Raw genomic sequence first — 13,138 nt, 5'->3', positions numbered from 1 at the left:
TTTTGTTTACCTCTGTATCCCCAGCCACTAGTTCAGCGCCTGGCATGATAGATGACGTGAACAGCAGTTGAAAGAATAAAACGCAGTGCAGACAGGGAATCAGACAGAGGGAGGTTTCTGCCTTTGGTGCTGGTGAAACTCTCAGAGGTGGAAATGGAGTAGGGGTGGGGTGGTGTGCAGCATCAGAGATCTGAGGTACTTGCGGGAGAGATCTAGGAGAGGTTGGATACACGTATCTAGAAAATATTTCACTGAGAATTCCATACCCAAATGCTTACAGGGACCAGGGAAGTGCCCTGAATCATGCCAATGCCCCATTCCTAGACAATAGAGTGGAAAGGACAGTGACAATCTGGAGAGAATATGCCCCATCTCAAGTGACAGTCATAGGGAGAGCAGGTACAATGTTAACAGATTTTTGGATTTTTCAAGAGAAGCTGAAAACAAGGACTGCCAGATGAAATAACTGTCTGCAAGCCAAGTTTCTCCTGGTCAACTCGTTTCTGACTTGTCGGAGCAAGGTAGACTTGAGTCCTCTCTAGAAGTCTTGGGTATGTGTGGTGGCAGCAGAGAGTGTTGGATGCATCTTTCCTAAGGTGATGGGTATACTCGGAACAAGTCAATTCTGGGTGGCTCTGGTGGGAGCCAGCTTCTCTAGCTCAGTTTAGTCGTCACTTGGTTTTTAATGATTACATCAAAGAATGATGTTAAGTGTAAAAAGATAGTTGTAAAATAGTACATTTCATAGGATCCCATTTTTTTCATAATATTTTGAGCATACAGTTAGTAAAATAACTGGAGGAATATGCCCAACAGTTAACAGTGGCCATCTTGGAGGAATGGGATTATGAGGCACTTTCTCTTTGTACTGTTTTAAAATGACCATGTATAAAAGAAAAACCAATACTGATTTTTAAAAAATTACAGATCTTTTTATCTTTTCTAACATTAACTACTATGCATGTTCATATATATGTGCAGGTAAACACAAATACCAAATGACTGACAGTGGTTACCTTGGGAAGGGTGCAGGGCTGGGGTATGTTGACACGTGAACAGGAGATCTAGTTTTGCTGTCTTTGTTGCTTGAATTTTATACACAGTTGACCCTGGGGTATTGATTCCAGGACCTGCCATGGATACCAAAATCCTCAGGTGCTCAAGTCCCATAGTCGGCTCTCCATATCTGTGGTCCCACATCCACAGATTCAACCAACCATTGATCATGTGGTACCGTATGAAGTATTTATTGGGAAAAAAAAGATATAAGTGGACCTATGCAGCTCAAACCCGTGTTCAAGGGTCAACTGGAATATGTACTCCTGGACTGTAGAAAAATGTGAAAAACTTCAGTGCCCAAAACTCCAATCCATCCATCCAGAAGTACAGCAAATTGCCCAGGTGGGAAAGGGGAAAACCTTCATCAGGACATGGACAATATTGTCCTCATCCTTCCCCAACCCCAGGACCCAGCCCAATCCCCCCCAGGTGACCCACACACACTCAAAGAGGAGCCAAGGGGCCTCATTGTAGCACTCATTTTTATATAAATATTCGCAAGTCATGTTACAGAATAAGCCCCACCGGGGAAAAAAGTCAATGTTATGTTTTTGTTAAACCGACCCCTGCCTTCTAGGTTGGGCCCCAGCCTGGGGGCACCTGCTGCTTTGGGAAGGCTGGGGCTGCTGCCAAGAGGCTGCTGAAGAAGCTGCCTGTGTGGCCCACCCCCGGGCCGACCCCCTTCTTTGGTGTGTGGTACATGGTGACCTTCTCTGGCCCCCCTTAAGGAGCCTGTGGCAGGGTTCTGGGGAACAGGGTTCTGGAGAGCAAGGCCCAGGAATCCTGGGGGCACTTGGAAATAGAGTGGGGGGGACCAAGCCACTAAGAGATGGAGTCTGAAGCTTAGAGGTTGCGCCTTTGGGGATGGGGGCACACAGAGGTAACAGGAACAGGTGGGGGGAACCTGGGCTGACAGCCAAGCAGGAAGCATTTGCCCTTCTTTCTACCCTAGGTTCCCAGGTCCCTTTTCCTGATGGTCCACCTCCTGCTGGGCCCCAGATTTCCAGGGATAAGCCCTGGGTCCTGCCTGTTCCCTCCCAGCTCTCCCTGCTGCAATCCCCCCTTCCCCCACAGAGAGGCCAGAGGCTAGGAACACAGCACCAGTCTTAGGATTTAATTAACCAGGAAGGGGGATTATTGGGAAGGGCACCCCTGTAAAAATGTACAAAAGGTCTGGGGGGCTATGTGGAAGGGGAGATAAATATGTACATGGAACCCCCCTTCCTTTAGCCCCTCCTCCCCCAGCCCTGAGAGGGCATGAGGACTTGGGTGGTAGGTGAAGAGGAGGGGGGCACTTTGGCCTCTGGCTTAGTGAGCCCTTGGGGAGGCAGGCCAAGGGCCTAGGGGCCCTCAGAAGGGGCGATGGTGCACTTCAGGAGATCATGAGCTATGACCTCTGAAATGACCTCCACTCTCATGTACACACACGCGCACACACACACACACACACACACACACCCCTCTCTAAAGGCTTGTGACCTCTGCCCTCCCAGTGACCCCAAGATCCAACTGAGGCTTGATCTAGTGGGGGTTGGGGCTTACTGCTCCCAGATTCCATGACCTCAGAGGTGGCAGGTGAGGTCATGACCTCTGCCCTCCAGCCCTGGCTTGAAACCTCAGCTCTAGGACCTTGTCAAAAAAAAAGGGGGATGGAGCTATGCCCCTGCCCCTCCCCTTCCCTCACCTGTCAGCCCGGGCTGGGCCAGGGGCCCGAGGTGGGGAACTAGGCCGAGGGGCGGGCACAAGCGGAGGTGGTGCCCCCAAAAGGGCTCCTGGCGGGGTCTTGCTGAGAAGGTGAGGGGTTCCCGGGGCCGCAGTTGGTGGTGGCGGTGGAGCCAAGCGGCTGTATAGCAGGGGATGGGCAGGCTCTAGACCGTAGAGGCGGGCAGCAGCCACGGCCCCTGGTCCAGTCAGCTCCTCACCCGCCTCATAGAAGCGGGGTGGCCTAGAGAGGCGAGGGGGCCCTGCCAACCAGGCTGGCTCCAGGAAGCCAGCACAGCGCTCTGGAGGACTAGGGCCCAGAAAGGGGGGTGGCCGGGGCCTCTCAAACAGCAGGTGAAGGCCTTGAGGCCCGGTGGTGGTGGCGGCGGCAGCGGCGGCGGCGGCGGCGGCGGCGGCGGCGGCGGCAGCAGCAGCAGCAGCAGCCTCCTCCTTCCGCTCTTCCTTTACCCGCACCGATTCCTTGGCTGGCCTGGCCCCTTCCTCGCCAGCCCGCGCCTTGGGAGTAGCAGGAGAAACTCGGAGCTGGGGCCGTGAGAAGGGGAGGTCCCTGGGGACAGGTGAGGGAGGAGAGGATGAAGGTACTCCGGAGGTCGGACTGAGGTAAGGGAGGGCAGAGGGCAGGGCAGGTGGGGGCTGGCAGGGAAGCACACCTGTCTTTCTCCTCCTTAGTGAGAGAGGGCTCCCTCCGCTCCACAGGCCGCTCCTTGTCTGAGCCTGGTGTCCGGGCGGCCTCAGGGGGCCGGACCCAGGCAGGAAAGGCCAGAGGACTGCGGTGCAGGCGGCCCCATGGGTCTGGGGGGGAGGCGAAGGCTGGTGGGGCCCCTGGGCTTTCTTTCTGGGCAAAGACGGCGCCGGAGTCTAAACAGAAGACAAAGTAGAAAGTGATGGGAGCCAGGAGTGGGAGGTCCCACTCAGGCGTCCTCCCAGCCCCCTGTCTGAGCACAGAAGCCCACTGCCCCCACCCCACCCCGCCCAGCACTCACTGAATGTGGGGCTGCCCAGGCCTCCAAAGGCCCCGTTGGAGAGGGCAGCCAAGGAGGCGAAGCTTGTGGGACGCCCAAAGGGATCTGTAGGAGAAAAGGGGGATGGTCAGAGCATTGGGAGGCCAGCTCTGAGCAGGCATCAAGGACTGGCAGGGAAGAGGCTGATCACCAAGTAGGCCCCAGAAAAGCACTGAGCTTTAAGGTGCAACGTGTTGTTTAACCTCACAAGCTCCATGAGGCAGACGGGAGCATTCCCACTTAAAGATGATTAAACAGGCTCAGAGAAGTGAAGTGAATTACCAATCAATGGTCATCTAACCAGTGAGTGGAACCCCCAATCCAGGGCCTCTGACTCCAGAGGTCAGGCTCTTACTCCACACCCCCCGACACCAGCCACCCAGACCAGCCCTACAGCAAACCACTCGCCTGAAGGCCTCTGCTAGCTTCCTCCCACCTGCATGCAGGGCTGCTCCCAACCTGACCCTAACTTCGTATATATGTCACATAGCGAGTCAGAACATGTAACTAGCAAGCTGCGGGAACCTCACAATTTTCTCTTCTAGGAACACCTTTTCCTAGGCCAGCTGGCTCAACTCCTCATCCATCCAAACCCAGGATAAATCTCCCCAAGAAGCCTGCCAAGATCACTGGGAGCCAGTGACCATGCTCTCCATGCTCTCCGCTGGGCCTGCACAGCCTTCCTCCACCCCACCCTCCCAGGTGGCGCACTCCCCACTACCACTGCCTAGTTCAGAGACAAGTGACTGAACTGTCAGGGATTGGCGATTACTCAACCCTTCCCTATCCCATTTTACAGAGGATGAGATCAAGGCTCAGAGGGGGTAGAGTAGCCTGCCCAAGGTCACAAAGCAAGTGGAACCAGGTCTACCCTCCATTCCAGCTGCCTCTCAGATCTTCTATCCCCAGCTTAACACCTCCTGGAACTCAGGGACAAGGCTTAGGTTGCCCAACATGCCTTTGGCTCTTACCAATGTGGGTGCTGGGGCTCAGAAAGGGTCCGTGGGCCCCGGGAGCTGCCGTGAAAGGGTTGGCTGCAGCGTGGACGGCACCTGGGGCAGAGAGGCGGGAGATTCTGATGAGGCTGAGTGGACGCAAGGTGGGCCTTGGGCTACAGGTGGGCAACCTCAGGCCCAGAGAGCGCTGGCCAGACTCACCAGTCGCAGTGAAGAGGGAGGCGGCCGGGTGGGAGAGCTCCTGCCCAGGGGGCAGGGCCCCATAGGGCCCCGGAAGGCAGGGCAGGAGGTCGTTCCGAAAGTCAAGCTTGTGGGAGTCGCCCTGCATAGGACAGGGAGAGGGGCAGTGAGTGAGGAGCCAGGTGTGGTCCCGCTCTTGCTCTTCCACCCCTAGGCCCCCTCCAAGGGCTGCCTGGCGCCAAGACAAGGCTTGGGTGGGCCTCTGCCTCTCTCAGAGCCTTCTCTGACCACCCCCCAGTTAGCAAGAGAACCTAGTGCTAACTGTGGAATTGCTCAGGCAGTGACCAGGGACAAGAGGGAACATTTCTGGCCAAGATTCTGCCAAGCACTGCTGAAGATAGACGCCCAGAGCTCAGGCAGGCCCGCTCTCCCCAGCCCTCCGGCCCCAGTACCTTCATCTTTTCCTGGTCTCTCAGGATCATGTAAGCCACGCGCACGTGCATGGCACACCACTTCCCTGGTTTCTGTCGCCCCAGAAGGATGACCAAAGGGAAAGGGAAGGAAAGAATGTTCACTCATCACCCACTCCAGACCTGGCCCTGGGCCCAGCCTTGCCACACAACGTCCCCACTCATCACCCCTACACCTGAGGGATGACTAGGTTCATTTCACAGCCTAGGAAACTGAGGCTCAGAGAGATAAACTGTCTTGCCCAAGGTCCCACGGCCAGCTGTGTCTGAACCCAGGTCTGCGGTTTGCAAGCCTTTCGCTTCCTGCTGTTCCACAACTGGCTGCCTCCACGTCTTGGGCTTCTTGCTTATTCCCAAGCAAGACCCTCCCCTCACACAAACACCCTGACGCCAGCCCCCAGCCTCATGCAGCCTGAGGTCCTCACCAAACTCACCCTCAAAGGTGGCCGGAAATGGTCAGGGATCTGGGAATAGCAAAGCAGAGATTGGCAGCAGTTCAGACCTGTTTACTGACCTGGGCACCTCATCTCCACAGTCCCCAATGCCCCCCCAAACACCTCCCTGAGACCGTGTGTGGCTCCCTCAAACCTTTCCTTTCCCCATCTCTCCCACACCGGGCACCTCCCCTCCAGCACCAAGTTACTGAACCTGGCTCCAAGGAGGTGCCCTGCTTGGAAGGCTGCGGAGTGGGTTAGTGGGTAGGCAGGACAGGTTTCTCAGAGAAGAAGAGTAGCTATCTGATAAACAGCTTTATATAATGAAGATCTGCTTAAGATTTCTTCAGGAAAAAGCCTTTACTATTATTAAAAAAAGCTGGAAAACCTCTGGTCTAGTCTCTCCTTTAGGAAACAGATCCTGTGCTTTTCATGATGTTCCCAAAACCCTGGGCTTTAAGGCTGCTCCCCACGTCACTTCACAAAGCAGCAGCTTATCTTTTGTTTTATGGATAGAACTTCCTGGTATGATGTCATTTGAAAAAAAAGAGTGCTGTGACTTAAAAAATTCGAAAACCCCTACAAAACCCACCATCCTAGGAACCTCATTTCTGGGGCAACTTCATGAAATTCCTATCCCTCATGCCTGAGAAATCCTTCATTTACAGAAATTCCCTCTTCTCAGATTCTCAGGGACACTCCTGACCATATATTAAAGGGAGGAATCAGTGGTTCACTCTCAAGTCAACCCTGCTCTCCCTCAACAGATCTTCCAGTTCCCCGAGGACCTGCCTTGGCCCCCCTCACCTGTGTCCCCTTTTGGGGAAGCCCGCTCGGCACTGGCCCCAGTCGTGGTGGCAGCTCGGGGTTCGTGCTCTGGGAAAGGGGAGTGGAGGGATCAGTCAGGAGAGCTGACACCAGGCAAAAAACGGGTCTAAAACCAAGCTGGGGGCTAGGACAGGGAGGGAGCATGGCTTTGGAGAAACCTGGGTCCACAGGGGAGGGCAGGAGGATGGGCATGGTTTTGGGGAATGGGAAGGTAAGCGGATCCAGGGGTATCTGGGTTTGTAAGGGGTGGGAGGTAGTGGTGTTGTCTGGATTGGGAGCTCACCTTGGGCTGGAAGGCCCCCTGCAGGGAGCCAAAGGAGACAGCCGGCGGGAGGCCCGGAGGTAGGCCGGGCACTGCGGGAGGGAAGGCCGTGTACGGCTGCGGAGAGAAGGGGACTAGTCCAAGCTGGGGGTGGAGGTGCAGCCCATCTGCGGTCTGCCCATCAGTCCTCTGGCCTCCACCCTAAATCCCCCCAGGGAGCTCTCCAAGGCTCAAGGCTCTTGCTTTTGAAGCTGAAGACTGGACCCCAACAATCAGGGCCACACGCATTGATGCAGCCATGCCCACACACCACACACACCACAGACACACACCAGACACAGACACAGACACAGACACACACACACACATACACTCACACTCACACACTCACACACTCACATTATGCCGGAAAAGGCCTTCCATCTTTCCTGGATATTTCTCAAACTAGGGAAGAGAAGGGAAGAGTAAGCTGCCAGCCAGGAACCCAGGGCCTTCCCCTGGAAGCCATACCCTCCCCCCAGGTCTCTGAGCCTCATCACCAGCCCAATGAGAAGCTCACCATGTGGGGGCCGTGGGGTGGCAGCAGGCCCGGGGGGTAAGGGGTGAAGTGCTGGTGGGTGTGCTGGTGGGTGTGCTGGTGCTGGTGGTTGTGCTGGTGGAACTGGAAGGCCAGGGGCCGGGCGGAGCCCCCTGCCCCCACCACCTCGGGGCCACCCTGGGCATTCAGGTAGCGAGAGTTCAGGTCCTGGCCGATCAGGTCCTGCTCTGTGGGAGGGGAGGGGGAGAAGGCTTTAACATCTGTAGCCACCATGTCAGCCTCCTTGGGCCCGGGTGACTGGCCTTCCCTTCTGGCCTTGGGCCACTCCCTCCTCACGCCCTGCTGCTTGCTAAGGTCCAGATGCCCCGAAGCCAACTGGGCCCAAGCCCGGGGCCATGGCCCCCCCCCCCCCCGGCCAGGACCCCAAACTCACCAGAAAGGGCGTTAGCGGCTGAGGCCCCAGGGTGCCCTGGCACCTGCAGCAGGGGTGGGGGCGGGGGCAGGGCAGGGCCAGGGGAGAATAAGGAGGGGTGGGGGGGTGGGGGTGCAGGCCGCAGCCCGGGTGGGGGGAAGCTGTGGGTGGACAAAGGCAGGGGCAGTGAGGGCGTCGGGGGCCGGTGGGTGAGCTGCGCGGACGAGGAGGAGGCAGATGAGGAGGAAGAGGACGAAGAGGATGATGAGGGGGGAGGCTGAGCCACGGGAGGGGCCGGGGCCTTGGGGGGCGGCCGTGAAGAGCTGGGGAGAGAAGTGGGGAGATGAGTGAGGGGTTGGGAGGTGCCAGCTCTGACGGGAGGGGGTCAGAAGCCTGGGCGATACCTTGACCCTGGTTCTCCAACATGGAAGGTGGTAGAACCTGGCCCCCAGGACCCCCACCCGCCGAACCGGGGAACCCATCCTCAGACTGAGGTACCTCCCACACCCAACAGCCCCCTCTCTCCCTCTCTAGGTCTCTTTTTCCACACAGCTGCCTCTGACGCCTCTGGCCACGTGACTTTCCCTTTTCTGACTCGACCACAGCACAAAACATATCATTCACTTTGACGCTTAATTACAACAGGCCACCTGGGTTCCCACCCTAAGACAGTGGAAGCAGCACCGCCCTGGCCTGGCCTAGGAGTCAGGAGACCTGAATTCTAGGCCCATCTTGCCATTAACACCCTGGGTGACCTTGAGCAAGTCACTGCCCCTCTCTGAGCCTTAGTTTTCCCAATAATAAAGAGAATGACAATGATGATAACAATAATAACAAAGATAGCATCAAAGATAATAATAATGTCAGTGATTCTTACCCTTTAGTGAGCACTTACTGTAGGCCAAGTGCTGTCACCTGCTTTATACGCTAATCCAAGTCTCCAACATTCCACATCACCTTCCCAGTTGCTGCCACATCCATGAAACCCCCTGTACCGTTTACTTCAACTTAACTCAGTTTGTTTTTACTTAACCTCACCAAGCAGTAACACGTGAAATAAAGGGATTGAGAAACTACTCATATTTTTTTAAAGCACATCAGAGCTGAAAATGTTTTACTCGCATAACATCTAAAATGCACTCACATTATCACTAACAAAGAGCGTACACACTTTGGGAAACACTGCATTAACTCGTAATTAATCCTCACAACAGCTTTACAATGAAGGTACTATTGTTTCACTTTACATAAAGAAGAAATCGAGGCTCAGAGAGGTGAAGTGACTTGTCGAAAATCACACAGCCATTAAGTGGTAGAGCAAGAATTTGAATCCAGGTCTGACTGACACCAAAGCCAGCACTCTTAATCATCATGTCAGCATTTCCCAAAGTATGTTCCAAAGAACACTATTCATTCCTAGCAGATGTGCCTTGCGAAAATGTCTCACCAGCAAATAAGATTGGGAAACGGCACAAACTGGATTCCCCTCTACGTGAATGTATAAAGAGTTCTGATAAGTCCTGTAGTAATCTCTTCAGATTTGTTCCACCCAGCGTCTCTCAAACTTTTTAGCCTCCGAACCCCTTTTCAAGTCATACCGCACAGGTACCATCCCATGTCCCAGCCAAAGAATGCAGGGGTTGACACCAAAATGACCAAGCCTTTCCAGACCGGGCCAAACCCATGGACCACTCACCTGCCAGTGCTGAGGTCCAGGCTGCTGCCATAGGGTGAAGTGCGGAGGCCAAAAGGCGAGACCCGAAGCTGCAGCTGGGGCTGGGGTGGGGGTGGCAGACTGGGGGCGGCCGGCAAGGGTGCAGGGGGTGAGACAGGAGGCCGAGGGGCCGGTGGAGGCGGTGGTTCCTTCGGGGGGAAAGGCACTAGCAGCGGGTCGGGCCCTGGGGGCTGTTCCTGGCTCCGCTCCAGGCCCGACACTTTAGGGACTACGGAGAGTTTTGCTTCACAGTTCCCATTGAAGGCGCCGTGGGGGCCCGAGGCTGTGAAGGCAGGACAGCAGATATATTCAGTTGAGGTCCATGCTCACCCAATTTCCCTCCCTTGTCTCCAACCCCAGCCCTTGGGACCAACCTTTGCTGGTTGAGACAGTAAAAGATGGGTCAAGGTCATCATCGGAAACCTGGGGAAGAAGGACAGGGACAGGTTCAGGTTCTGGTCAGGTCAGACCCTCACTCAGGAAGGCCAACAGCCTCTGGAGTCTGCTAGGAACTGGTAGTGGTGACAAGTCTATTCCATCAACTTAGCTGAAATCCACCAAAGATTGTGAGCTCTAGGGGGTCCCTATGCTTGGGGAAAAGGGTAGAGCAACTGAGCCTGAGAATCTGATAGGCTGGGAGGACTGAACTAAGGTGGCAAGGAAGTAGCAGAGAAACAAGCTAATCAAAAATGTCAGATATCACTAACTGCTAGCTCAGATGCCTACCTGGCTTACAGATTTGTTTGGTCCATAAATGTTAGCAAAATTCTTAAACTAATTGCTGATATTTAGAAATCCAGAGATTCCTCATAAAAACTCAGACTTGCAGGTTCTCTTGAGAATGGGCCCCTATTCTCGCAATAGTGGCTGCCCGTTTGGATAGACAAGTACTATTTGTTTCACCACAGTTCCTGTCCAGCCAACTTTCCAAACTACGGCAAGACACACATCAGGGAGTACAAATTTAGTTAGTTACAGGAGTACAGCACCAGCCATTAGAACACACTGTTTCAAAATTAGCACATCAGCCCTAAGGATAAAATGAAATACACCTTTACAGTCTTATACTGACTACAATGGTTTAGTGTCCTCACTGCCATGACCATGGTCTCAGCCAGACTCTAATCTACAGGAAAAGACTAATGGCTAGCAGGAAGGACCCACTGGATTCCACAGCCACCCCAGGTTTCCGTGGAGAACCACTGGTATTTCCAAGGGCTTTGTAAAGGATGGCACAGCAAGGCATGGGCCTTTGATTCTTTGGTCAACTGGCTCTAGTTACCAAATATAACTTGTCACTTACTTTCTCAATCCCCTGTCCCATACTTCCTCCCCCAAAATCTAGTTCTGGCTCAATCTAACACACATTCCCCACTTAAGGGGAGACTCTGTCTGCTACACAAGGAAACCTTTAAGCTGCAGTTCATTTTATGAACTGTAATACTGCCCACCCAACAAGTTCTAGCCCCACTCACCCTCTCGTCCAGATCGCTTTCCGCGTCACACTGGGGAGAAGGAAAGACAGAGGTGTCACAAGAGGGAAGAGAAGTGGGGGCAAAGGTCAAGAGGGGAGTTTCAGACAGGGAGCAAAAGGGGAGGGGCTGGTACAGGTGGAGAACACTTACTATGTATCCAGCTTCCAGAGAATGACGGGAGGAGGCCTGAGAAAGACCAGAGTCCAGAGGTAAGGGAGGCTGACTGGCAAGGTCTTTGGATAAAGTCTAAACTGCCTGGCAAGGCACTCAAGGCCCCTCATGACCTATTCTCAATTTCTTTCTACTGCCCACCCCTTGTTCTCAATGCTCTGGCAATTTTTCAAATATACCAGATTCTCACATCTCTGTGTTTTCGCCCAAAACAACTTAGCCCTGTTTCTCTTCTTAGCAAACTTATGACTATCCTTCAAGGCCTGACTAAGACATCCCAGGGGGCTTTCCCTAACCACAACCCTCCTCCCATCCCCCCAGACAGAATGAGTGGCTTCCTCATGTGGGTTTCTGCAGCATCTCTCCCAGATCTCTGCCTTCTATTGCTTCTCAGGTTTTCGTCTAGGTATTTGCCCAAAGGCTGCTTCTTTCCTGCTACACTGACACCGACTTAAAAAGGTGTGCAGAAACCATATCTAACTTATGACTCAACTAAGTCCTTTTGCTATATCTCTAAATTATCAATATGTTTGAGGCAGACATAATGTCAGCCCAAAGCAGGCAAGTCTGACTGTGGACATGTCTTTGTCAGACTTGGATGGGGCAGTGGAAGCTCAAATTTGCTCTGCCTTTCTCTTTGCCCTTCGAGACTGGGGTCACTGTTTACCATGGGTAGCAGCACTGCTGACGGAAAATGAGTCTATGTGAAGAACATTCCGCAGAGAGTTTTAAAGGACAGAGATTTGGAACAAGCTCACCTCTTTCCTTCTCCGCTTATTGGGCCATTTTCGGGCCCGATCCCCAGAGGGCCGGCCAGGCTCTCGATCAGAGCTGTCCCCTGGTTCCCCAGTTGCCCCACTGGAGCCCCCCCTCTTCCGCTTCCCAGAATGCTTCAGCCGATGCTCCAGTCGCTCTGGGGGCTGAAGAGATGCATCCTTCTGTGAAGGAGAAGGTGGAACTACAGTAGATGAAGAAAGGAAAGCTCCGACCTCTCTAGGGGTGACCAGGCTACCAAAGTGGCTCTCAGGCCAGGTAACCTGGTTGGTCCCTGGAGACTAGCTCTACCTCCTCCCACCCCAGGGTGGGGCAGCGGCCTGGCCAGAGGAGCCGGTTGCTCTGGTTTGGGGTGCCAGCATTCCCCCCTCAACCCCACCCCCTCCAGGCACCGTACCCTTCTCTCTGGCCCTCTGAAAAGGTCCCCGGCCCCATCAGGCCCCACCTGCAAGGCCTCGAGGCTGGCGAAGCTGGCGATGGCGAAGCCATCGATTAAGTCCTCCTCCTCTTCTTCTTCCTCCTCAGGCTCCTCCTCAGCCTCCCCATCGTCTGCGCCCCCCTCCTCCTCCTCCTCCTCTTCCTCCCCGCGGCTGCCCGAGCCAGCAGGCCGCTTCCGAGCTCGGGGTCGCGGGGGCCGAGGCCTAGGACGCGGCCGCCGCCGTCTCGGGCCTCCGGGCCGCTCTCCAGACGAAGCTGACGACCAGGGCCTGGCGGGCGGCGGCGGCGACGACGACGACGAGGAACCGCGCGGGGCGGCCAACAGGGCCCGGGGCGCGTCGCCGCCGGGACCTCGGCGGCGCCGCTGCTCCCGGTCTCGGTCTCGGCGCGAGCAGCGCCGCCGCCGCCGCTCCCCCTCAGCGGCCCAGCCCGGGCCCGGAGCCGCGGCCGCTGCCGTCTCCATGGCGACCGCCCTCAGCGCCGCATCCGGAGGCGGCGGGCCCCGAAACGGCCTGTCCGCAGGCCCGGGGTCGCAGGCGCGGCGCTGGCGGCTGCACAGGGACGAGAGGGCCACGGCTTCTCCTTTAAAGCAGGATCTGCTGGCCCCGAGCTTGCCCCAAGGCCAAGGCCCGGGGAGCCGGCGCCGCCCCCGGGGCGACAAGCCTGAGAGCCCCCCCTGTGGGGCCGGCGGGGCCGAGACGGCG

The 13,138-nt window shown here is 55.5% G+C and overlaps 1 protein-coding gene across 2 annotated transcripts; it reads right to left on the bottom strand.

Moving 5' to 3' along the window:
- Positions 1 to 1,523: 1,523 nt before the first annotated feature.
- Positions 1,524 to 13,138, bottom strand: FBRS (fibrosin). 2 transcript variants are annotated; one of them, XM_059036179.2, is made up of 18 exons: positions 12,442 to 13,138; positions 11,981 to 12,160; positions 11,202 to 11,237; positions 11,052 to 11,081; positions 9,951 to 9,999; positions 9,559 to 9,859; positions 7,884 to 8,185; positions 7,472 to 7,677; positions 7,312 to 7,356; positions 6,934 to 7,029; positions 6,630 to 6,698; positions 5,823 to 5,852; positions 5,371 to 5,442; positions 4,940 to 5,060; positions 4,754 to 4,834; positions 3,765 to 3,848; positions 3,432 to 3,639; positions 1,524 to 3,328 (listed from the first exon to the last, which is right to left on the bottom strand). In XM_059036179.2, the coding sequence occupies exons 1-18, from the start codon at positions 12,895 to 12,897 to the stop codon at positions 2,740 to 2,742; spliced, it is 2,955 nt and encodes a 984-aa protein (XP_058892162.1). In that variant the 5' UTR covers positions 12,898 to 13,138; the 3' UTR covers positions 1,524 to 2,739. The 2 variants fall into 2 exon arrangements, with proteins under 2 accessions (XP_058892162.1, XP_066868553.1); XM_067012452.1 differs by lacking the exon at positions 7,312 to 7,356 and having other exon boundaries at positions 12,442 to 12,983.

This window comes from Kogia breviceps, chromosome 14 (assembly GCF_026419965.1).
Source record: "Kogia breviceps isolate mKogBre1 chromosome 14, mKogBre1 haplotype 1, whole genome shotgun sequence".
Lineage (NCBI taxonomy): Eukaryota > Metazoa > Chordata > Mammalia > Artiodactyla > Physeteridae > Kogia > Kogia breviceps.
This window is presented reverse-complemented; position numbering and strand designations above follow the sequence as displayed.

Bases quoted from the DNA above. Each gene is read 5' to 3' on its own strand.
- FBRS (XM_059036179.2), bottom strand. From the start codon at position 12,897: ATGGAGACGGCAGCGGCCGCGGCTCCGGGCCCGGGCTGGGCCGCTGAG. The intron at 9,860-9,950 runs GTTGGTCCCAAG...CTGCCTTCACAG, and splicing joins TACTGTCTCAACCAGCAAAG to CCTCGGGCCCCCACGGCGCC. The intron at 4,835-4,939 runs GTGAGTCTGGCC...TCTCTGCCCCAG, and splicing joins CTCCCTCTTCACTGCGACTG to GTGCCGTCCACGCTGCAGCC.